General features: G+C 38.6%; 1 protein-coding gene across 10 annotated transcripts in view; it reads left to right on the forward strand.

Moving 5' to 3' along the window:
• The window catches only part of LOC127787810 (probable E3 ubiquitin-protein ligase ZFP1), a 40,370-nt gene that overhangs the window by 1,904 nt on the left and 11,758 nt on the right, over positions 1–26,708 (forward strand). For 3 of the 10 annotated variants that reach the window (XM_052315820.1, XM_052315824.1, XM_052315822.1), the window contains 2 exons: positions 16,259–16,471; positions 22,112–22,276. In XM_052315820.1, the coding sequence (XP_052171780.1) occupies positions 22,177–22,276 (100 nt within the window). In that variant the 5' untranslated portion in view covers positions 16,259–16,471; positions 22,112–22,176. Of the gene's footprint in view, positions 1–16,258; positions 16,472–17,517; positions 17,668–22,111; positions 22,277–26,708 lie in introns of all 10 variants that reach the window. The other 7 variants (XM_052315826.1, XM_052315830.1, XM_052315827.1 and 4 more) reach the window with 3 other exon arrangements.

Genomic DNA, 26,708 nt, shown 5'->3' on the forward strand with positions numbered 1-26,708 from the left:
TTACTAGCTTAAGATCCTTCTTGTCTAGTACCTCCCAAATGAAATGATGCTGCACATCAATGTGCTTTGTGTGTTCATGATGGGCCTGGTTCTTAGATAGATAAATGACACTTTGGCTGTCACACAGAATAGTAGTGTCTATCTCCCTTCCAAGTAATTCTCCTAGCAATCTTTTTATCCACAATGCTTCCTTAATTGCCTCTAAAATAGCAATGTATTGACAAGGCTACTACATGTTGTAGATTTACTTTCCAACTTAATGTAGCATCCCAAACCTTGAAGACATAATCGGTTGTGGACCTTCTTTTATCCAGATCTGCTACATAGTCAACATCTGAATATCCTAGGATACTAGCCTCACTTTCCACCTTGGCTCCACCATAAACTAACACCGTATCCAATGATCCTTTCAAGTACTTAAATACCCATTTAACTGCACTCCAATGAGGTTTTCCAGGGTTTGCCATAAATCGGTTGATCACACTCATTGGATGTGCTAGGTCTGGCAGTGTACATACCATACTATATATCAGGCTTCCTATCGCACTTGAATAGGGGATTTCTCTCATTTTTTCCTGATTGTCCTTGTCAGTAGGAGATTAGGCTGCTGACAGCTTGAAGTGCTGAGCAAATGGAATACTTACAGCCTTTGCCTCAGCCATTTTGAATTAATTTTCTTAAGTATGTTTTATGTGATAGACATAGGGTTCTCTTATGCTTGTTTTTGGTAATTTCTATTCCCAAAATTTTTCACCTCTCCTAGATCCTTCATCTCAAATGTTGACTTTAAATCCAGCTTTAACTGCTGAATTTCTTTCCTTGATTGGCTAGCAATCAGCATATCGGCAACATACAATAGGAGTTATATTGATATGCTGCTGGATATATGCTTAGGGGGCATTTGTTAATCAAGATATGGAATGGAAAAGCCAAGATATGTGATGCATCCCGGACTTCTATCATTTCCAACATGTTTGTTAAGCTTATTTGAAAATTCTTAGAAAAATCATTAATGACCCCTTATCTTGATCTTTCAAGATATGCTTATCTCTCCCCCTCTCAAGATAAGCATATCTTGGTCTTTATAGATAAGAAAAAAAAGACATTTGTATCCTTTATTTCTAACCTTATCTTGATCATTCCATATTTTGATCCAGAATACATTCTAACCTTATCTTGCTCATTTTAACAAATGCCCCCTTAAAATATAAACAACAGTCATATGAGCTCCTAGCAAACCCATGTTCTATCATAAAGGTGTCAAACCTCTTACACTATTGACATGGGAATTGCTTCAGTCCATACAAGGATTTCTTCAATAGGCCAACTTGTTCTATTCTTCCTTTAGATTCAAACCCTTTTGGCTGCTCCATGAGGATCTTTTCATCTAATTCCCCATGTAAAAATGTTGTTGTAACATCCATCTGCTCCAAAACCAAATTTAATTGCGCTGTCATTGCTAGGAGGACTCTAATTGAGGTATGCCGAGAATACCTCATTGAAATCCACTCCCAGGACTTGAGTGAAATCTCTTGCAACCAGCCTAGCTTTATATCTAGGCTTTGCATTTTCTTTTGATACTTCCTTTACCTTATATAGCCATTTACAACTCACTACTCTTTGTCCTTCAGGCCTTTCAACTAGAATCCAGGTCTCACTCTTCTTAAGAGAGTTTATCTTGGACTTCATGGCTTCAACCCCCTTAAGTGAGTCCTTTGAGGAGACTGCTTCCTCATAGGTCAAGGGTTCATCTCTAATAGCCTCTGATGCCCTTGTGAGTGCATAGGATACTAGATCTGAGTAACCATAACGTTTAGGAGGTCTACTTTGCCTTATTTGCCTATCCCTTGCAACATTATACCTTTGTAAGTCAAGCTCACTGTCAGCATCTAATTCCTCCCTACTCTCCTCTTAAGTGTCAAATTCCTGGTCTGCCATTGATTCCTCAACGTCCTCTTGATGATCCAAATCATAACTTTGAGGGTTATCAATATTGATGCTTGGGATTTCATCCTGCCACTCAATATCTACCATTTCTGTTGTAGGAGATGGCTCCTCATTGTCCTTTTCCTGCAGGTCTTTAGCTATGGAATTTTCGTCAAAAATGACATCTCGGGTGATGAGGATCTTTTGGCTTTCAGGTTCCAAATTCCATAGCTTATACCCCTTTACCCCAACTGGGTATCCAATGAAAATACATTTCTTTGCTCGGGGTTCTAACTTTCCTTGTTTTACATGGGCATATGCAATACACCCAAATACCCTCAAGTGTTCTAGACTAGGTTTATGCCTAGTCGGTCCTGATTGCAGAACTCAAGGCCATAATCGGTCCTGATTGTCTTAATTTCCCTCCCCTTCTGATTTTCTATCATGATCTTCCATGTCTTGGAAGCTTCAAAAGTATGTTCTTTGGACTTCAAGACATAAACCCAAACCATCATTGAATAATCATCTATTATGGATAGAAAGTATCTAGCTCCACCATGAGTGAGAGTCTGGGAAGGTCCCCATAAATCACTGTGTATATAGTCTAGAGGTGTCTTTGATGAGCATATGGCATGTTTACTGAATTTTACCTTAGTAGACTTCCCATAAATGTAGGACTCACACTTATCTAATCCTACCACCTGATCCTTTTCCAAGATCCCTTGATTTGATAATTCCTTTAGACCAAGTTCACTTATATGTGATATTCTAAGGTTCCAAAGTCTTGCCTGTGTGACTGCCTTTTCTCCAGCCACTGCTGCTTCTCCATTCAAAGCAGTAGCTTGCAACACATATATGCCGTTTTGCTGTAAGGCCTTCATACACACTAAGGATCTTCTAGTTATTTTTAGAGTTTCTCCCTCTCCCTTAAAGCAGTGACCATTCCTAGCCAATTCTCCAAGAGAAATCAAATTCCTCTTTAACTTAGGGACATGTCTCACAGCTTTTAGGGTTCTATAGGAGTTGTCATGCATCTTTAATCTAACATCTCCTATACTAAGAACCTTGCGCTCATGGTAATTTCCTACTAGAACTTTACCCCCATTAGTGTCCTGATAGTTCACAAACTAGTGCTTATTTGGTGTCATATGAAAGGAGCATCCTGAGTCCATTATCCATCTCTCTTTTTCAGTTTTGTGTGACACAACTAAAGCATCCGAACGACCATACCCAAATTCACATACCAAGGCTCCACCATCAGAAATGTTTTTATCTTGTAAGTCATTTTTCCTCTTAGGACAGTTTCTTTTAATGTGCCCATCTTCATGACAGTAATAACACTTAACTGGATTCCTCCCATTTCTTGTCTTAGACCTAGATTTTCCCTTTGCCTTGTGGTATCTCTTTGAGTTCCTAGATCTAGCAGTCAACACATCTCTAGTGGAGGACTTTTTTTTCAGTTTAAATCTTAAGTTTTTAAAATTTAGGGCTCCAATTACATCATCTAAAGACAACTTTGCCCTACCATGATGCAAGATATCTACAAAATGCTCATATGACTGTGGCAAAGAATGCAATAAAACCAAAGCTTTATCTTCATCATCATATTTAACATTTATATTCTCTAAGTCTAGACAAAGCTTATTGAATTCGTCAATATGATCTTGCAATTTCTGATTATCTTTCATCTTAAAAGTAAAGAATCTTGCCTTTAGAAATAATCGGCTTGACAGCGTCTTTGTCTAGTAGAGGCTGTCCAATTTCTTCCATATCTCCAATGCTTTAGTCATCTTGGAGACCTCTTGGAGGACCTTATCGCCCAAACTTAGAATAAGGGTGTTGTACGCCTTTTCTTCTATCTATATCCACCTTCTGTTCTGCTGAAAGGATCTTGACCCCTTCTCCAACCTTTTCCTTTGACTCCTCCTTTAGCGCCTCCTTTAATCCAAGATTTCCAAGAAGCACCTGCATCTTAATTTTTCACAATGCAAAATCGTTATTGCCATTAAATTTCTCAATATCATACCTTGAGGATGATGCCGATAGAGCCATTTCTTGATTGCAGTTTTTGTCTTAACTTCTTTGAGTGAATCTTGATTGTGCGCCTGTGAATCTAGCTCTGATACCAAGTTGTTGAGTAATTAACCGAACACTTTGTACACAATTCTCACTCTCTCACGCGAAAACAAAAATGAAACAAGAGACAAAAGGGTTTATCCTGGTTCAGACTTTGAATGAATCAAAGTCCTACGTCTAGACTGAAGGCGACACCACAAAATCCACTATAGAACAAATAGGTACACACACAAAGCCTTATCACACAGGCTTCCCTCACAAAGATTACAAAGTCTAAGAACCTAGGCTTCTCTCTGTACTCATGTACATTGAAAATTGAAGAAAAATGCGCATCAGAAACATAGCCGGCCCCTCTATTTATAGAGGATAGAGCAGGCGACAATTACAAGACATTTAAAAGAAAAAACAAAAAGTCGGTACTAACCGTTACATGGTTAGTTACCATTACAATGGCTTTAAAAATTAAAACATAACTTCTGATTTCTTTAATGCCTTTATTCTGACTTTAAGACTTAATTTGTGCAAACTTCAACAGTTTTTTTGTGAATAATCGCTAAACAATAGTCACCAATGCGACTGCCATCATTGGTAAAGGTGGAATTTGATTATGATAATGTTGCTTTCTGGCTTCTCTCATATTTTACAAGAAAAAACTAATAAATTAGTGCTGAATGGCCATAGGGTCCATATTTGTGACTTTTCCTAGTCCTGGTTGTCAGGATCCTCAGATGCTAACAAGGAAAGTTCTCTTTTAGTTGAGAGAACTAAGCAGAATTTAGGCAGAGTTAGGGCAGATTCAAGAATTGGAGAAGGAAAGCAGAAGGTGGCGAGATAGAAAGAGGAAGATCGAGAGAGAGAACAGAATCAAAAGAGAGAATTAAAGAGGGAAATCAGAAGAGGCGAGCGAAAGAACTGGGAAGAAGAGAGAGAAGAAGAGAAGATGAGGGAGGAAAAGCAGTCAGATCTGAGCATGGAGAGAGAAAATCAAAAGTCTGAATTTGATATTTCACAAAATGATTTCTTTACAACTCTATTAGCGTTATATAGCTACTTCTCCTAGGTAGGTAATTCTGTTACAAAGTAAAACAAAACATACAACAATTAAAGTACCAAAATAACTACTTCTAACTACTTCTCCTAAGAAATAATCAGCTACATTTCCTATTGTTAGCCAATACACCCAAGCTTTTAACATTTCCCCACCTTAAAAAAATTTCTTGTCCTCAATAAATGCAAAGACCTCTTAGAACAATCCTCAGGAAGAATGAATAAGTATAAACAGTGTCATAAATAGCTTTTAATCTCTACAACGTTCAAATCTTAGTTTTTTTTTTTAATTTCCCTTCTCTTCCACAGCTTGTATGGATAAATCTTGAAAAACCTCTGTAAGCATACCAAATTGTCGTTAGCTCTCATGTGCTCATCAACTAGTAACAAAACCATGATTTGTTAGCACACCGATATTCTCCAGTCCAAAGTCTTTTGTAAATCTTGCTCTTCTAGTTGCGATTAGAGTTGCATCTACCTTCAAGGTGTATTTGTGTTGTTATGTCTTGGCTTCAATGAGCTTAATAATGGCTGGTTTCCCATCCTTTGTTGGAATAACCTTGGATGAAAACACTCCAGTGTAGTAGACAATTTTCCTTGGATTTATTAAAACTCTTTGGGCCAACTTCCCTATCTCAAGATCAAATTCAGGCATAAGTTGATCCAAAACTTCAATGAAAGTAACCTCACTGAATTCAAGCCCAATATAACCACCTCTTGTAATAGCGACAGTTACCACAAGAAAAGCTTTTGATCGGACACAACCTTTGTTTACATATGTTCCCTAATCCCCTCATCACATAACCTTTGATGTTGGCTGTTTTGAGCCCAGAGGATTGTCTTGTTATATCCTCGGCTGTAGTAGAAAAATTCCAAACAGGCAAACTACCTTCTTCTAGTGCTAGCGGCACTACATCATTTCTCATTTGTTGTAATAACTTCCTTCTCTTGTAGTCAATAGACTCGAGAGTCGAACATAGTTTAGCCACTTGCACCAAATCCTCTGCATCGCTAGCTGCCAAGATATCTGCAATATCCTACAGATGCAGCAATTGAGAAACGTAGACTTACTTTAAGTACTCAGACAAAAGCTGTCCAAAATCAACAGTACTAGGAGTTGTTGTAACACCAAGTCCAGCCATCCACCCATCCATTATTGCAATTGAAAGTAGTACTAATTAACCTGTCTTACCTCCAACAATATCATCTCTAGTGATAGAAAGGAACTCAAGGTTCTCTGGAATCCAAGACCTAATTTGGCGCTATAGCTCACCAACTGGAGTATGAACAAACAAAGCAGCAAATCCTTGTTTCCAACAACAAAACTTTTAACTTCTTCTGTTATTTTCCTTTGCTTTCCTCCACTTACATGTTGTCTCCAAGTTTCCTTAAAACTTTGAATCTTCTCATTAATGAGAGAATTCCTGTTAGGATCATAGCGCACAGGCGACCTCCCATGGTTGTTTCCCTAACTGGAGCTTCCATTGCATTCTGTATTAGTCTTTTGTCTAGATTGCTCAATAGAACATGCTTTAATTGATTTTAGTTATGGAAATCGAGCAAGCAAAGATCTTATATACAAAATCTTAACACGCAAAACAAACATAGTGTTCATCTCTCTCTTTGGCTCTATCTTATGGATGAAAAAGGAAACATCTTTTTGTTTAGCAAGTATGCAAGGCTCTCTTGAAGTACCTACTTTACTTGCTTCTACTAAAACCAGCACCAGAAACTAGTCTACGTCATCTGAAATGACAACAAGACTATCATATTGTTCAGGATAAAAAACATTCAGAATAGCAGTAAGATATTCTCTTGCTGGAATTGTCTTAACCTTCTTGATGCCTGATTTATACAAAGCCATGGACTCAGCCTTTTCCGGAGCCAAAGGCAAAGGAACCATTCCTCCTAAGGTGCCAATCTTGTACATTAGCCAATCCTTCGGACAATGGACTAGGCACCAAGGGTAATGTAATAGACTTTGCTTTCTTTGTCAGTCCATCGAACAATTTCTCATTTTTCTCCTGCAACCTCTTAATAGGAACATCATGATTTATTAGCTCTTCTTTTGGTTTCTTGGCAACTGCAACAGAATTCACTTCAACGCTGCTTGTTTTAGAAATTGATTGAGCCAAGTTCTCATTGCGAAAGGCTGGCTCAATTTCAATTCCAAAAGAACCATATGTCTCTTTCTCAATTTTAAGAAATACTCTGTTAACTTCTTTCAATCCTAATGGTTGATTGTCTGAATCAATCATCTCATGATCAAAACTTCTGAGATAGTCATCTTAAGCATCTTCTTCAGAAACTTTCCTTTTTAAGGAATCTGGTTGTTCCTTTAGATTTGCTATCTTAACATCTTGGACCTTATTATTTTTATTTGGAGAATGAATTTCATTGCCAATTTCACCATTGTTATTGCTGTCATCCTCCTCATCTATACATTCTGAATCAAAACACTCATCTTTCTCAAGATCGGAAATAATCAAAGAATTGTTTCTCCACAATTCTGACTTCTCTTAGTACTACTTTACTTGAAGAAACTCTTGAGACTGGAAAACATCGTTCACAACATCCTTCTTAGTACTTCTTTCCTCCTTGAACTCTCTATTTTGTTAATGGAATACTGATTCCATGGACTATTAATGGAATACTAATTCCATGTACAAGTAATGTATGGATACTATCATAGGGACTGGTCTTTTTCTTTGAATAATTGGATCAGAATATTTCTTAGAAAGTAATTTAGCTAGAAGACTAACCTGAAACCTCTTTGCAATCATAATCATTAAGTTGTCCAGTTTTTGGTTGACATTAACAAATTCTTCCTTAATTCCTGTATCCATCTCCACAATTCAACTTCTTCGAAATTCAGTTTGCTCGCCTTCAATAAGGATCACCTGAATCGACAACCTCCTGTGACTCGATTGGTTTTGTTACAACCTCCTGAGAGCTGTAACAAAACCAATCTAGGAGTGGCTACTCTGATACCAATTTGTCAGGATCTTCAGATGCTAACAAGGAAAGTTCTCTATTGATTCAGAGAACTAAGCAGAATTTTGGCAGAGTTAGGGCAGATTCAACAATTGGAAAAGGAAAGCAGGAGGAGGTGAGATAGAAAGAGAAAGATTGAGAGAGAGTTAAAAGAATTAGAAGAGAGAATTAGAGAGGGAAATCAGAGGAGGCGAGAGAGAAAGAACTCAGAAGAAGATAAAGAGAGAATAAGAGAAGCTGAGGGAGGAAAAGTAGTCAGATCCGAGAGGGTGAGAACATGGAGAGAGAAAATTAGAAGTTTGAATTTAATATTTCACATAATGATTTCTTTACGGCTCTAGTAGCTTTATTGACGCAGTCACCAATCAAGACTCGGCCCAAGGCCGACCCAACCAAACCGGAACGGTATTACCAAAATAGTAGTGTCATAATGTTGTTCTAAAACCTAATAACGCAGTCACCAATCAAGACTCGGCCCAAGGCCAACCCAACCAAACCGGAACAGTATCACCAAAATAGTAGTGCCATAATGTTATTTTAATACTTCTTAGGTTTTAGAATTTTACTTGATTTAGGATTCTACTTTATATTTCTACTTGATTTAGGATTCTATTTCATGTTTCTACTTGATTTAGGATTCTACTTCATGTTTGATTAGGGTTTTATTTTTATTAGGATTCTAGTTGACTTTTATTTAAGATTTATTTCTATTAGAATTCTAGTTGGATTTTGTTTTCCAAATATTAGATGGATTTGGATTAGCCAAATACTATAAATATGCCTAGGATCTAGAGTTTGTAATCAAGTTTTTCTCAATCAAATTTCAGCAACCCATTTGGGTTTTCTTAGCAAAATAGTCTTGTTTTTGCGTCTTCTTGAAAGCCAAGCTTCGGCCATTGAAGTTTGTTCTTTCAAGAGTTTATTTTGGTGTATTTTCTTCACACTCGCGCTACACGCTGTATCATTTATATAGCTACTTCTCCTGGATAGATAATTCTGTTACAAAGTAAAATAGAAAATACAACAACTAAAATACCAAAATAACTACTACTCCTAAGAAATAATAAGGTACATTCAACCCTACTGTAAGCTAACACACCCAAGGTCCTGACACAGGTAAACAATGATGTTGTCATTCTCAATTATGAACATATACTGATGATCCTTGCTAGGACCTTTAAAGATTTTGCCAGGGTGATGTACTAGTGACAATGCCAAAATTTAAATGCTTCACGTACTATGCATTAATACCTATCTTCATTCAGCCATTAATTGCTGCATCCTTATCTGGAGGAATATGACACCTTTTGGTTTTCAATCTTGCCCTTATTATTGATTTTTTTTTCTTTGAAGTTTGAACTGCATTATGGAACGTTGTTTCTACTTTATTAATTGGTTGGTATGCAATGTGATCCTGGACATCTTTATGATTTGGATGATGCTCAGACAATCAGGCAATTTGAACAATTACCAGTTCCACCGTTGTTTCATAAGCAATTAGGTTGTTAAACTTAAAATTAAGGTGAAGTATTTTCATATGCTTTTATACTGTATTTTTTATTGAAATAGATGGGTATTAATCTGCTTTTCTTTTTTTCCCATGTGTCATGTACCACCTAAATAATTGATTGTAATTTGGGAAATTAGGAGGGAAAAGGGTAACAAATGCGCACATGCTTGTTGTAAGTGGCGCTGGGCAGTTAGGATGCAAGTTGTTCGTTGGGCGAGAGATTTCCCATTTGATTTTGGGGAGATCAGTATAAATAAGATTGATCTCACCCGATGAAAGGTATGAATGAAATCACTTCCAATTTGGAATTCTTTCCTTTCAATTCTTTGCTATCTCTCTGCCTCATTTCTATCGTTCTCTCCCCCTAATTCTATCTCCCCCTCTTTGTTCTATTCCCCAGAATTCTTGAGAAACTCTTGAGAATTCCAACGTTAGATCATTAAGCTCTGACAATTTGGTATTAGAGTCAGTCCGGGTTAATTCCGATCGTGGTGAATCTAGATAGATGGCAGAGGGTATGCGGATGAAGAATATGGAGATGCAGTTACAACAATTTGGTTCCATAGTGTCAAATCTGTAGGCAAGAGTGGATTAGTTGGAGCTCGGATCCAATCGCAATCACGAGGCGATCATCTCCATTGATCGCAAACTGGATGGAGCAGTTAATTAGATCTGAGAGGAGGTGACACATACGTGAGGAAGTGAGCGTGCAGATCAGGGAGCAGTTGTAGGGGTTTATGGTGATGTTTGCTCGACAACATTCGATAAGTCTATCCCCAGATTTTCCTCTTAGAGAAAGGGTGGATCTGATTCTCCCTGGTCAAAGGATGAGTTAGAGGAGACTGGAAACCTCTAAAATTGGGGAGGAGCCGGTGGGAACGAGAGAAAATGTAGTAGGAAGAAGGCAGGGGGTAATTGGGGGCTAAGGCCACCTGGGGAGACTGGAAACCTCTGAAATTGGGGAGGAACTAGTGGGAACGGGAGAAAATGTAGTAGGAAGAAGGCGGGGGGTAATTGGGGGCTAAGGCCACCTGGGGATTCCTATGCCGAAATTGGATATCCCCATGTTTGATGGTAACACCCCTAGATGATGGATTAAAAGGTGTGAAAGAGCCTTTGAGTGGTATGGGGTACTAGAGCAACAGAAGGTGGCTTTAGCTGCAGCTTACCTCAATGAAGCCGGGGATGATTGGTACCAAGGATGGGCTAAGGTGAAAGAGGAATGCCATTGGGCTGAGTTCGTAGAGGAATTATGTGAGAGGTTTGGAGAAAGAGGGATGATTGATGTAGTAGAGGAGTTTAACAAGATCCAACGAGGGTGATCAGTGGCAGATTATCAAATGAGGTTTGAGGAGTTAAAGGCATTGATGCTCAACCATAATCCTTACCTCACGGAGGCTTATTTTGTCTCTAGCTTTATAAGTGGATTGAATGAAGAGTTAAGACCTATGGTGAAGGTCTTGCAACCAAAGACCCTCAAGCATGCTGCCGACAATGCAAGGTTACATGAACTGATAGTGGACGCGTTTGTGAAGAAGCAGAGGCTGATGAACAGGGGAGGAACACACAATGTGTTGACGCCCATTGGGAAGAGTCGAGGAAGGGAGATTTTCAAGGGAGTGCAGGGGATGAAGAGCTTACCCCTTCCGGGCCCTAAAATACAAGGGGATAGGTTGATAGAGTATAGGAGGTTGGCTAACCTCTGCTTCAAATGTGGGGATAGGTATTTCCCCGGACACCAATGCAAGAAGCAATTGCTTCTACTGGAAGGTGAAGAGGAGAATGTGGAGGAGGAAGAAATAATCGAGGCACCTGAAGAAGGAGAGGAAGACAATGGCTAGATTCCATTGCATGCTTTGAGAAGGTTGGGCATTACTAAGATTATTAAGGTAGAAGGGAGAGTGGGAGAATACAAGTTGATGATCCTCATAGATAGTGGGAGCACCCACTATTTTTTAGATGAAGGGACTGCTAAGAGGTTGAAGTGTTCCCTAATCAATACACAACCTCTCAAGGTGACTGTGGCAATCGAAAGCAAAGTGGTGAGTAAATCGGCCTGTGCAAGTTTCTGTTGGGCAATGCAGGGAGAAAACTTCGAGACACATCTAAGGATGCTCAACTTGGGCAGATGTGATGTGGTTTTGGGCGTGGATTGGATGAAACATGTGAGTCCCATATGCTTTGATTTCAATAGAATGGAGGTGACGTTTGAAAAGGAAGGGAGAAGGATGACATTAGTAGGCGACAAGGAAGTGGGAATGTGTAAGATTATTATAGGAAAAAGGTTGTAGAAGATCCTTAAGCAAAAAAAGAACAAGGTGGCCCAGCTCTTCTCTATCCAAGCATTGGAAGAAGAAGAGGAGCAAGGAGCAAGGAGTGAGCTGATGTTGGTTGTCAGTAGTCCACCCCAACAGACATGGGAGGTAAACCAACTTGACTTACTCAATTTACTCTTGGTTGAATATGAGGATCTTTTTAAAGAGTCTAAAACCTTACCTCCACCCCGATCCCATGACCACTCCATTAGCCTAAAGCCTCAATTTGAACCTTGTAATGCTTGAGCCTATCGTTACCCCCCAACACAGAAAACAAAAATAGAGAGGATGGTTAAAGAAATGTTGTAACATTCTCTAATTCATCCCAGCTACAGCTCCTTTGGATCCCCTTTGCTATTAGTCAAAAAGGAGGATAGTTCATGGCGCTTCTGTGTGGATTACTGACAGTTGAATGCCATGACTGTCAAAGACAAATTTCTCATTCCCCTCATTGAAGATCTCCTAGATGAACTAAGGGATGCTACTATCTTTTCCAAACTTGATCTCAGGCTATCACCAGATTAGAATGAGCCCACAAGACATCCCGAAGACTGCATTTCGAACTCACTAGGGCCATTATGAATTCTTAGTAATGCCCTTTGACTTTACCAACGCCCTAGCCACTTTCCAATCCCTAATGAACTAGATATTTGAATCGCACCTAAGAAGCTTTATCCTTGTGTTTTTCGATGACATACTGGTGTATAGCCACACTTTTGACCAACACCTTACACACTTAAATGCTACTTTTGAGATCCTTAGAGTCAACCAATTGTACATTAAGAAGTCAAAGTGCTCATTTGCTCCAAGGCAGGTCAAATACTTGGGATATATTATCTCTGGTGCAAGGGTTAGCACTGACTCGAACAAAGTGGCAGCCATGCAGGCGTGGCTAAGACCTACCACCCTCAAAGCCTTGAGGGGATTCCTAGGCTTAACAGGGTATTACAGGAGGTTTGTGAAGGTATATGAAGTTATAAGTAGGCCACTAACTTAGTTGTTGAAGAAGGAAGGGTTTAGATGGGGACTGAAAGCTGAGGCAGCCTTTGGGCAGTTGAAGCAAGCCATGAGCAAGGCCCCAGTGTTGGGGCTACTAAACTTCAACAAGACTTTTGTGGAAGAGATCGATGCGTGTGATAATGGTGTGGGGGTTGTATTGACATAGGAGGACAGGCCCATAGCCTTCCTCAGCCAAGCATTGGCTCCAAGTCATGAGGGATTGAGTATCTACGAGAAGGAGTTTGTGGCAGTTTTAATGGCGGTAGAAAAGTGGAGATATTATCTAGAGGGTAACCAATTCGTGATCAAGACTGACCACCAAAGTTTGAAGTACCTGCTGTAACAAAAACTCCATATGCAACTATAAAATTAAGGTATAGCTAAATTGATGGGTCTTGATTACATTATACAATATAAGAAGGGGAATGACAATGTGGTGGCAAATACCCTATCTCGGTGTCGGGAAGGAGAGGTAGCAGCCATTACTGCATTAATATCAGAGTGGTACCAAGAGGTGGCCAGCAGCTAAGACTCAGGTGAGCAGATCAAAGGGATTCTGGAGCAATTGGTGTTAGATCCTAACAACAAAAGGGGATACATTACAAAATGGGGTGCTAAGGTATAAGGGGAGGATAGTGATTGGAGATTGCCCGCAGGTTAAGGAGAAGATCCTCAAGGCCCTACATGGGTCTCCCTTGGGTGGACACTCGGGGATTCAAAATACTTACCACAAGGTAAGGCAACTCTTCTTTTGGCCCAAGTTGAAAGAGGCAGTGATCAGATTTGTAATGACTTGTGACACTTGCAGAAGGTGTAAGTATGAAATTGTGGCCACATTGGGGTTATTACAACCCTTAGGCATTCTAGGACAAGCTTGGGAGAGAGTGTCCATGGATTTTATTAAAGGGCTGCCCAAGTTAGAGGGTAGAGACTGCATATTGGTGGTGGTTAATAGGTTCATAAAGTTTGCCCACTTCCTTGGCTTATCTCATCCTTACACCACCTATGAGGTTGCTAGGGCGTTCCTTGATCAAGTCATCAAGTTGCATGGGGTTCTTAGAACTATCATCCCAGACCGGGACAAGGTATTCACCAACCTTTTTGGGCAGACACTACTAAAGTCTATGGGGACCAAGCTTAGCACGTTGTCTGCCTACCACCCTCAAACAGATGGGCAAATCGAGAGGGTTAACCAATGCTTGGAGAATTACCTAAGGTGCCTGAGTTTCTAACAACCCAAGAAGTGGCATAAGTGGCTAGCTTTAGCCCAGTGGTGGTACAACTCCAGCCACCACAGCTCCATCCGGATGTCACCGTTTGAGGCCCCCTGTGGATACAACTCCCCCCCCCCCCCCATCTCTCTCTCTCTCTTACCAGTGCCCTAGGAGTTTACTAATGTTGTAGCAGTGGATGACCACCTCCAGCAAAGAAAGGAGGTTCTCTAGTAGCTAAAAAGAGATCTGGCCATGGCGCAGAATAGAATGAAGCAACAGGTGGACAAGGGAAGTAGTGAAAGGGAGTTTTTTGTGGTAGAAAAGGTGTATCTAAAGCTTAGACCCTCACAGATTAAGCCCATGACAGATGAGCAAATAACTAAGCTAAATCCGAGATACTACGACCCTTTTCCCATCATAGCAAGGTTGGGCAAAGTGGCCTACAAGCTCTAACTGTCGGAGAATTCTCAAATTCATCCAGTATTTCACGTGTCCCTACTAAAGAAGTATGCGGGGAGTCAGCCAGCAAGTCTCAATTTGCCCACAGGTAACTGGAGGTAGGAGCCTACAGCAGAGCTAGATTCTATTCTTGACCAAAGGGTTATATATCAACAAGGGGTTCCCCTAATTCAAGTGCTGGTAAAATGGAACCAGCTGCCCACTGATGACAACACATGGGAGTATCTCCCAGATTTACTCAAGCAGTTTCCTAGGGTAGCGAGTTTACTTTGTATTTCTTAAGGACAAGAAATTCCTCAAGGGGAGGGTAATTGTCATGTACCGCCTAAATAATTGATTGTAATTCGGGAAAATAGGAGGGAAAGGGGGTAACAAACGCGCACATGCTTGTTGCAAGTGGCGTTGGCACTTAGGATGCGGGTTGTTCGTTGGGCGGGAGATTTCCCATTTGATTGTGGGGAGATCAGTATAAATAAGACTGATCTCACCTGATGAAAGATATGAATGAAATCACTTCCAATTTGGAATTCTTTCCCTCCAGTTCTCTGCTCTCTCTCCCCCTAATTCTATCTCCCCCTCTCTGTTCTATTCCCCAGAATTCTTGAGAATTCCAGCATCTGATCATTAAGCTCTGACACCATGTCTTGGTGACTAGAATATTCTTCAAGAGATAGTACATACACAAAAACTCTTTGAGAAACAGATAGTAATATAGAGTGAGTGGCATGGTCTACTGAAACTGAGAGAATTTTTTTAAGGCAATGCATTCAAAAGTTGCTAGCAGACTGGTGTAGAATTTTGAGGAGGAGAAGAAGATAGATGTAGGTTAGACACCTAAGTCTTTTTAACATATGTGGTCCGTGATGTGATTTGCCCTCCATATTTTGCGATATTAGGATAAACTTGGAATGAAATTGCTCTTCAGGGATACTAATTAGTTTTTGATGTATACTGTCCCGTGCTATGATAGTTAATTTTTTTTTTTTTTGGTTGGATTCTCGTCCTCAATTATGATCTCATTCTGCTTTTGCATCATGTTCTCCAATGTTCATCTAATTCCTTTTTTCTTCATTGATTATCTGTTGCATCATTTCAAAAGGAATGGAGAACTCCAGCCAGTGATTCTATCATGCAATAGAAGTCAACTACATCATCATATTGTCAGTTTCTTTGTCATGGATATTCTCCCAGATCACATCTAAACCAATTAAACTTCTATTATTGCTTGATTTTGTCTTTGTTTCTTCTTTGAGCTGGACTATTTCACAATATCTGAACAACCTTGTTCTTTTTTGTAATTTCTATAGATTACAGCAAACCTATAGTTCATTAATCCATGTCATGATTGTATACTTTTCTGATCTTAATCATCATTCAGCCAATCTGATATACACTGTTGGGTTGCATGTAGTTAGTAAACATCATCGATTCTTTATCATGTAAATCCGAAATTTATAATTATGTCAAGGCTGTACATTAAAATGATTAAGATTTTAGTAAAGGAAATTATCTAAATTGTTAACATCATTGTCATGGCACAAGTGCCATTTGATAGCCGAACCATTTGTTGTTTTTTATTTATTTTTATTGTCACCTAGCTTTTCCCCTATTGTTTGGTTAAGTTTATCATTGAGGGGCTGAGTACAGACTCCCTTGGTGCTACCATTGTTCTGGATTACCTTCCTACAACTAGGTTTAGATGGTCATTGTTTGTGCAGGTTTGCAGACACTGGTGGCCTGTATGTATATCGGGATATGACCTCAGAGATGTAGAAAGATTTATTTTGACTGGCCCTACTAGCTGGGATCTGACCATTGTTGAGTTGAGTTTTTGAGATTTGGGGACTTGTGGTGGTGGTATCTTTCTCATTTGCATCATATTTTTGATGATGCATGCTCGTTAATGTGGAGTGAGGGCATAATTGCGGCAGGTTAGTATTCCTGACAGTAGGATCTTAACTTATTTTACTGTCCTGCTTTTCTATCTGAGCAACTTGTGTTCTCCAACTGGTTCTGTTGGAGACATGATACATTTTCTTCTACATTTTTTTTATAAGCATTTAACTAGACCAAACCCTTCTGGATTGTCTTACTATGGCTAGGGCTGTAAAAAACCTGTTTTTTTGCCCAATCTCATCTTAATGTTAAGTTGAGATTAATTTGGGGAACTGTGATTACCCCACAGTCCATAGCCATATATAGGATGAAGCTTAGTGGATGGACTAGTTAGTTTTGCTTCTTTAACCACATCTGTATTACAAATGGTATTGCAGGCAACACTCGTAAATTGGAGAACTGACGAACAGATTTTGGGTCTGAGATTCGGTGTTCTCATCAAGTTCCATCATAGTGATCTACTCAGTTGCAGCGTCTAATGTGTTGGCCTTTCTTTGGGGAGAGGAACCTGTAGGGTACTGAAGTTTATGTTGATATAAGGGCTGAAAAAGCTTAGGCATTGGCCAGTGGAGTTTTCTTTTTGTCATTAGCGTGCCACTCCAGAGATTTCTTGTTGTAAAAACCTTGTAGTTTATCTAAGGGTTGTTAGTATTTAGGAACCTTAGAATTTGGAGATTTTCATTAGAGGTGCTATATTTTGGCAACGCTGAGAGTAGTTGGGCTTTGTTGGCATCCTAATGAGACCGATTGTTACAATTGAATCTTACTGTAATTTCGGATGTTCTTGGAAATTCCATGATTCCCAAGACTTGTTATTGTCTACTTGTGGTTCTCATTTGTGGAGATTTTATTGCTTTTATTTTGATGCATGGGCTATGGACCTTGCTTATGAATCAACTGGTTGTTTATTTTTGTACTGATTTTTTTTTATCAAATAATAGTTTGGGAGCAATCCATCGGAGACCATTATGTATAGCATGCTGGAGTACTGAGGAGATATTGTGATATCAGAATCTTGTGCATAAAATAGTGAGTTTGTGATTGAGTTAATAACTTGTCCTGGGGTTGGGGATCTTTGCAGATTACTGCAGCTTGGCCTTGTGAGGAAGAATCTGGTCTTTCTGCTGATTTCAGGGCTGACATAGTTCAAATTGAAGCCTGCTAGGCAATTGATCTATTGCTTTCAAGCTGATCTGATGTAGCAAAACTTGGAGGCTTTTCCATGCTATAGGTGGTTGTAATCTTTGCACATGGTCACCTGTTTGGTAACTAACCTAGGTGGATAGATACAACTAGCAGGGAATGTTTTGATTCTTTCTTATTTTCCTCGTCTTCTCTTCTTTGTAATTTTAAAGATCAAATGTGAAGCTGGATGACCTCTACTGTTAGTAATCACTTCCGTGGTGGACTTTCTCTGTGTAGCTTCATATTGGAGGAGATTACCATAGGTGGGATGCATAATAATAAAATCCTAGGCATATTTTAGGAGGTGGGATGCATAATAATAAAATCCTAGGCATATTTTAGGACATGTTTCTCCTGACATGTTTGTTTACTAATGATATCTACTGATGCATGAATTTTTGTTTGCTCTATTTGGTTGTATTCCAAAATTTTCACTCCCAAGTGTCTTATTCTTGACTATGTTACCAAGCAACAATGCAAAATTTGACTTGTCACCATCTTTGAAACTTCCAGAGTACATTCTGTTTATTTTCATGAGGAAAAATTGTTTACATGCCTTTGTGCCTGCACACCAATTGACAAAAACAGCGGCAACGACGATAACCACAGGCCTTAATATCCCACTAGGTGGGTTTGGCTGCTTGAATTCTAGCTTTCCAGCAATCTCTATCCATGGTCATATCTTTTATAATGCCACATACCTTATATCATGTTTAAGAATTTCCCATTAAGTTTTTTTATTTATTTTTTTTAAATCTTCCTCTTACCGCTTTTGGTAAAAACTTCTATTCAATCAACTTGTCACAAGTGCTTTCATTGGCCTTTTTGATAGATATATTCTGCCTATTTTGATTTTAGAAATTAGCTTTAGATTAGGATGGATCTCATTATTTTGTTTTTGTTTTCATTTTTAGATAATTATAGTTTTGATAGGATCTTAATTCATAGTTATGGTTGGACTTGGATTTGAAATTCTATTATGGTTAGGATTACATTTGGCCTATAAATATGGCCCATGATGTACTTATTCAGTTTTTGATCATTGAATACAATTGGCGTTGATTTCCTCTCCCACTATTTTCTCTCCTCTGTTTTTCTGTTGGCTTTGCTTCTACTTATTCTCAAGCTTCTTCTCTTCTTCTTCCTCTACTTTCTTCTCTTTCTACCATTCTGCATCAATTCTTGCATGTTCAACCTATTGTAATCACATCTTATGCACCTTCAATAGTTGCCACTCTGACCTTATTATGTATAATGTTTTTTTATTTTTATTTTTTTTAAACTTCTATCTTGTGATGACCTAGGGTTTTCCTAGGGTTTGGATGGGAAATTGAGAAGAGTATGGTGAAGAATTAGACAGAAATGGAGGGAAACAACAAGAATAGAGAAAGACAGAGGAAAATTGAGAGGGAGAACAGAACAATTGAGAGGGAAAATCAGAAGTCAATTCATTCAACAACATGCCTAATTCTCTAGGTTACAACCATATTTATAGGCTTTCTTGGTAAAGGTACAAACTATCAAGCAATAAGGTACAACCACTAACTAATACATGTAATATCCTATACCTAATCTACCCTTGGCGTCATGACATATCTTTTCATGTATGGCCACGCACCCACCTCAACATCTTCATCTCTTTTACCCCACTTTTTGAGCCCTACAACAAAAATGGTCTTGTAGCCGTCTAATAAAATTTCCCTTTTAGCTTTAAAGTGATTTTTACTTTGCATAAAATGCTAGATGCACTTCTCGACTTTCTCTGACTGCACACCAACTGATAAAGAGATAAAATTATGCATCAAAATAAAGCTCTTCACTCAATGCTGAAACTTTGTTTGGGCCATCATTGTGGCTACATGTATCATGAAATTGCAACTCATACAGTTGTCCAGTTGGATTTGAGGCATTGGCTGTAATTTTTCACATTGTAAACACAGTTCGAGTGACCTTTGTGATTGCAGAATGTTATAAAGTATTCAACTCATCACTTCCTCACAATATTGGTTGTAATTTCTTTGCTTGTGGTCCACTGGTTGTAGTGACTAACTAGCTGCCAAGGATTTTGGATCATGTATTGAGAGATGAGAAAAGATTGACCTTCTTCCCTATAACCATTCCCTTATTATTGATGCGGAGGCTTGAGAAATTGATTGGAGATATCTTCTTCTTCTTCGCGTGCACGCGGCGCGGGGGGGGGGGGGGGGGGGGGTTGATTTCATGAGAGTAGTATTTGATTCTTTTAAGAAAATGTTCATGGAGATTGTCTCTAGGACTGGGTGGATTGTTGAGAAACATAGAAAGCACTAGATTGAGGCATTTGGTGCTCATCATGAAAGGAAAGATTCTTCTCTCTTGCCATTTCTATCTTATACGATGTAGGAATGGTCTCCTATATTCTCCATGTTGTTGTAAGATTATAAATTGGAGGTAGTTGAGGCCTTTTTGGGGATGTTCGGAAATGTAAGCCATAAGATGAGTTGATTTGTTATGATTTGTCAGGTATTACAGAATGAGATGTTCAATAACTATTTTCAGGATCTTGTGGGGAAGAGAGTCTCCACCTTTAAGTACAAAGGGGTCTGATAGCTGAGTCTTCTTTTAAGTTGTCATTTTTTATGTGCACAAAGGTTCATGAATTTGAATCCACTACTAGTATTCTCAGGAAGAGGCTTAATTTTGTGCTGCATGTGTAAGAAGGATGGAAAACCTTGAAAAATCTTCTGTTACATTGTCCAGTTGCTAGGCTTTCTGGAATGAGTTCTGTTAGTTTCCAGAGTGGAATGGATGTTGCCTAGATGGGCAGGGAGCTTTCTGGCTTCTTGGAGCAGAGATGTCCCGGTCCATTATATTTGTTCTGGTACTTGTATGGGAGCCATTCTCAGCTTTCTTCTGATGGAGTTGTACAACTGGTTTCAAAGTCGCAGTCTTGTATTTTTGGTTAAGTCACCCCACATCCTTTTCGTTTAATCCTTTGCCTTCCTGGGGAGGTTGATTCTCTGTGTTGATATATAGTTGTGTATTTTTACCTTGTATACTTTGTGTTTATATATAGAACTTTGTATTTTTGTGTTTTATATGTTTATATATAGAACTTTGTATTTTTGTGTTTTATACTTTGTGTCTCCAAGGATTGTGCCCTTTTGTGGTGTCTATTTAACATATTAATCAGAGAACCAAAAAGGGAAAAAATGCAATTTCTATGATAAAATATGCTACATGAACCTCTTAAATGATCAATAGATCTTCATCATGATTGGCATCACTTGGTGAGAATCACATCCTTTCAGGACATCATATGGTGAACTGTTTTCCATGAATCTCCAAATGGTTGTCACTTGGAGAGTCAAGATTATCCTTCTTTTGCTTACCATGTTAAACAGTTATTCCTTTTACCTGTATTCAAAATAGTTTTAGATGATCCTCTTATGTTATTCTGCTCAATTGTAATTGGATCCTGTTGCATCTAAAATTGCATTCTTTGTTGAAGAGCTGCCTTGACACCTCTAGTTGACTTTCAGCAATTGGAGCTACTTGGAAAGGGCATGTACTTGCCAGGAAAAAAGAAAAAAGAAAACAACCAGACCTTTTACTTTCTGCTGAGTGGCTTTGTTTTCCATTCTAAAGTAATGGCTTTTCTACAAGCAATCCTGCTAGGGTGCTCTATTTGTGAATGAAGGCTTGTGTGATAAAGGCTTCTTGTTGTGAATTCACCTGAGAATAGGAACATTAGAAGTTGGTTGGGCTGGTGAAGTCAGATGATGTAGGGTGAGGTATTTTCTTTTTGAGGAGGTGCTTAATGTGCGTTCTTTTTCATCATCATACTAGAACCCTGAGGACTATGATGTTGATTCCCTTTCTACATTGAGCTAAGAGCTCTTTGTGCGAAGAGAATCCGGCATATCAAAACTATATCTGATTTGCAGTCAGTTCAGTTCAATTGGCTTGTGATTAAAAAAATTCTGCTGCCTCACCATCTTAACAGATCTGTTGTCATATGTTAAACAAAGATATTTTCTATTAAGAAGAAATGGAGGACCAGCATGGATAAACTTGAGTTGGTTAATTGTTCCCAATGTATGGGCATTGTCTGGCTTGTTGTTTCTCGAGTTTGTTAGGTGTTCTAATGTTGTTCAAGTTTGACCATTGGACAGCTTGTGAATGTGTGGAATATGTTACTTTGGAGAATAGTATTGAGTGAATTGATGCATTTAATGAGTTGTAAATTTGTTTTTAAACATGTTTTCAAGTATATTTTTAGGTTCTTTAAATTTTGCTTAGCTTAATTTTGTGCCTTTCTACATACAGGATAATGTATGTGAATATATGTTTTTTGTATATTTGTATCCATAAATTTCAGTGAGATGAAATATTTCTTTTCGCAACAGAAATTGAGGCCTTTGTTTTGTTATATCGTGAAAGCACACATTCATTTTTTGAGGTATTTTGGCTGGAATGACTTCAATTTCTGACATTATTTTCATGTGCAGGCTGCTGCTTTCTCATCTCCAGTAGCCCTATAACGCAGCACTTCTGAAATTTAAGGTGGTGCAATATGGGGCATAGACATATATTCAACACAGCACAAATGTTTGAAACTGATGATGACCAGAGCTGGAATCATATCCATGCAGAGCAATCTTACAGGCATTTAGGTATTGATTTTTTAATTTTGATACTGTCACATATATCAATTGTGTCACACTAAAGGATTATTCCAATCTTAGACCATATAATTACACAATGGCATGCAAAAGAATGAAAACTGAAAAACCCTATGAGTGAATGATTTGTGTTGTTTTTATTGATACTGCTGAGTCAATTATATATAAGAAGTAACCGTTTAGTACAAGGGTAGTATATGTAGTACAAGTGTAAAGTACAATATATATTCACTATTCTAACACTCCCCTCAAGCTGGGGCATATAGGTCATATACACCAAACTTGTTACAAATGAAACCAATGCGAGAACCTGTGAGAAACTTAGTAAAGATATTTACTAGTTGGCCAGCTGAGTTGACAAAAATAGTAGCAATACATCTGGACAAAATCTTCTCTCATATAAAGTGACAATTGATTTCAAGGTGTTTGGTCCTCTCTGACATGGAACATCAAGCCTGAAAGAGTCTGAAAGGAGCCTAATGATGCAGCGTAGGAAGCAATTTGAACTAGTTTCATGTTGAAACTAAAAATAATTTGAACTAGTTTCATGTAGAAACTGAAGACGAAATCAAATTTAAGAGAAGAAATATGATATTATTCAAAAGCTGCTCTCTAATACTTAGAACAAGAATATTTATAGGTTAATTCTAAACCTTAATTTACCAAGAAAAGGAATTCCTAGTTGAATCAGGGAGAGAAAACAAAAGTCAAACCCTAATTAAAGTAGAAAACTAAAAGTCTAAAACTGAAATCCTAATTGCAGTAGAAAATTGAAATCCCAATTGAAGTAGAAAACTGAAAGGGCTCATGACGTGACGTGGAACATCCAGCCTGAAAGAGTCCAAAAGAAGCTTGATGAGCCCTTTTAGTTTTCTACTTTAATTAGGATTTGACTTCTTTTTTTCTCTTCCTGATTCAACTAGGAATTCTTTTTCTTCTTGTGAATTAAAGCTTAGGATTAACCTATAAATATTCTTGCTCTACATATTAGAGAGTAGTTTTTGAATAATATCATAATTCTTCTCTTAAATTCGATTTCGTCTTCAATTTTAATGTGAAACTGGTTCAAATTGCTTCCTACACTGCGTCACTCATGAAAAACTATATTAGAGGTTATATGCAACGTTGCTTGATTATCACAAATTAACTTCATTTGCACCACCTCTCTAAACTGTAATTCTTGAAGTAATTGTCTCAACCATATAAGTTTACACGTTGCCAGAGCCATAGCACTATATTTAGCTTTTGCACTTGACTTGACAACATCATCTTGCTTCTTACTTTTTCAAGATACCAAATTGCCATCAATGAGAATACAATACCTTGAAGGAGAATGTCTGTTTGAAGGAGACCTTTCCTAGTCTACATCAAAATAACCAATCACCTGAGTATGCCCCTTGTCTTCATACAACAATCCTTGCCCTGATGCTCCTTTGATATATCTAAGGATAAGAATCACAACATTCCAATGACTGTCACATGGAAACTGTAGGAATTGGCTAACTACACTCACAACGAAATAAATGTTTGGCCGAGTAATGGTGAGATAGTTTAGCTTTTCAGCAAGTCTTCGGTATCTTCAAGGATTTTCCAAAGGCTCCCCCTATCTTGGAAGATGACAACACCATTTTTAGATTAAACTACCTCAATACCAAGAAAATACTGAAGTTTGCCCAAATCTTTAGTTTGGAAATGATTAAAGAGATGCTGATTTAATTGCAGAATTCCATCCTGATAACTTCCGGTGATGACGATATCGTCTACACACACAACAAGATAGATGCATTTTCCATGTGATGAATGATGAAAGAAAACATAATGGTCTACCTCACTGCGAATCATGCCAAACTCTTGTACAACGGCACTAAATTGTCCAAACCAAACTTGTGGAGATTGTTTCAATTCATAAAGGGAGCAGCGGAGTTGACATACCAAACCAAACTCCCCCTGAGCAACAAAGCCTGGCAATTGCTCCATATGGACCTCCTCTTGAAGATCGCCATGAAGAAAAACATTTTTGATGTCCAGTTGATAGAGAGACCAATGACGCATAGGAGCCATGGGAAGAAACAACCAAATAGAAACAATCTTGGCCACAAGAGAGAAAGTGTTGCCATAATCCAATCCATAAATCTGAGTGTAGCCCTTAGATGAGCTTTAAGGTGATCATTTTATCCAAATGTGTAATAGATACAAGGGTGGAATGGAAAGTGCCTCCCAGGTGGTTTTAGGAGGTGGTTTTAGGAATAGACATAGAGGATAAAGTAGACACAAATGCATAATAGGGCGAAGCTAAACGATGATAACTAAGGAAAGTGTAAATGGGATGAGGATTGCGTGTAGAACGATTACCTTTCCTAACAATATCGGGCTAAGGGTCAAGTAGTGGTAGGTTCGTGGTAGGTGAAGATGCTAGAGTAGGGGGTGAGCCATTTGGAACATCAACAATACCTACAGGAGGGTTAGGATGTGAACGACAATGATAGACCTATAGGGGAGGACCAAGATAAGGAATAGGAGGAACTTCAGAAATGGTAGTGCCCTTAGTACTAGGGGAGGTGAAGAAGGAGAAAACTTTCTGAATGTAATGTTGGCAGAGATGAAGTAGTGCTGAGTGTTGGGAGAATAACACCTATACCATTTCTGAAGGTGAGAGAAACCTAAGAATATGCACTTAATGGACTTAGCATAAAGTGTGTCTTGCCCAAGGGCCAGATAATGAACGAAACAAGTGCAACCAAAGACATGAAGGTGAAGAAAATAGGGGGTCTGAGTAGGGAATAAAATGGAATGTGGAGTTTTGTGCTCCAAGATAGATGAAGGCATCCAGTTAATCAAATAAATCAGTAAGAACCGTATCAGCCCAAGAACGAGAAGGGACATAATTATGGGGCAAAAGAGTGCGGGTGGTTTCAATGAGATAACAATTTTTATGCTCCGTAGCTCCATTTTGTTGGTGTGAGAGCATAAGAAGATTGATGAAGAATATCCTGAGAAGACATAAATGTAGTGAAAAGAGCAAAAAAAATATTTACGAGCATTATCATTGCGCAACACACATATAGAAGCTTTTAAATTGGGTCTGAATTTCAGCACAAAAAGCTTGAAAAACAAAGAATAACTTAGAATGATTTTTCATTAAAAATAACTAAGTGCATCGAGAATAGTCATCAATGAAGGTTACAAAATATTGAAATCCTAAAACATAAAGGACATGACTAAGACCCCAAACATCGGTATGAACCAATTCAAAGAGGGACGTAGCCCAATTATTGACATGCTTGGGAAACGAAGTATGACAATGTTTACCAAGTTGGCACAGCTCACAATTTAAAGAAGGCAAACTAGAAAAACCTGGAACCATCTTCTGGAGTTTGGAAAGGCTAGGATGCCCCAAGCAATTGAAGATAAGGGCTAGAGACTCAGAAGAAGTGTAGGCAACTGGTGATGGAGGCATGGAAAGATGATAAAGGCCTTGTGACTTACGCCTTATACCAATCATCCGTCCCGTATCTCGGTCTTGCACAAGAAAAGAATTATCAACAATGGTAATAGAACAATTAAGAGCATGGGTTAGTTTACTAACTGAAACAAGGTTAAAAGGACATCTAGGAATATAAAGAACAGAATCTAGAGTGAATGAAGGAAGGGGTTGAGCTTGACCAATGCCCTTGGCAACTGCTTTAGAGCCATTGGCAAGAGTGACACAAGGAAGACGTGGAATGATTAATATGTGAGAAAAGACGTTGATTACCAAAGATATGGTCAAATACACCAGAATCGAGAACCCAAGGGCCAAGTGAGGAGGATTGAGTGAAGCAAGCAATAGAATTACCAATGTAAGCTATCAAAGCAATAGAGGATGTGGATTGCTTAGTGGCTTGATACTCGAGGTATTCCTCATAATTAGCTCCAGTTAGGAGAAGAGACAGCGATGACTGACCCTTTGATGCTTCAGATCGATGGTCAGAATTAACAGCCTGAACCACATTAGTAACACGAGGAGGTCGACTATGTAATTTATGACGATTCTCTTTGGTGTGACCCCATCAGTGACAATAATTGCATTTGGGGCAGTTTTCTCTATTTGAATTACCACTTTGTTGTCCTCCTTTATCTCCTTTAATACTAGTATGGGAGGCCAAAACTGAAGAGTCTATGGAAAGGCTCTCTAGCATTGTGATCAGAGAAGAGACACGAAGTAGTCTAGCAAAAACATCCTTTGGAGAGGGAACGGTGGGACTAATAGGTTTTGATCTTGAATTGAAGAGAGTTCAAATCTAAGGCTTGTCAACCCCAGTACCATAAAGAACTTGTCTCTATGTTGTATCTATTCCTCGACATTAAATTCCTCCTCAGTCCCAACGGGCATGGGAGAATTAAACTCCTCTTTAAGTGATTCAAGTCTGGCAATAAACTCAAA

Source organism: Diospyros lotus, chromosome 13 (assembly GCF_014633365.1).
Source record: "Diospyros lotus cultivar Yz01 chromosome 13, ASM1463336v1, whole genome shotgun sequence".
NCBI classification, from domain to species: domain Eukaryota; kingdom Viridiplantae; phylum Streptophyta; class Magnoliopsida; order Ericales; family Ebenaceae; genus Diospyros; species Diospyros lotus.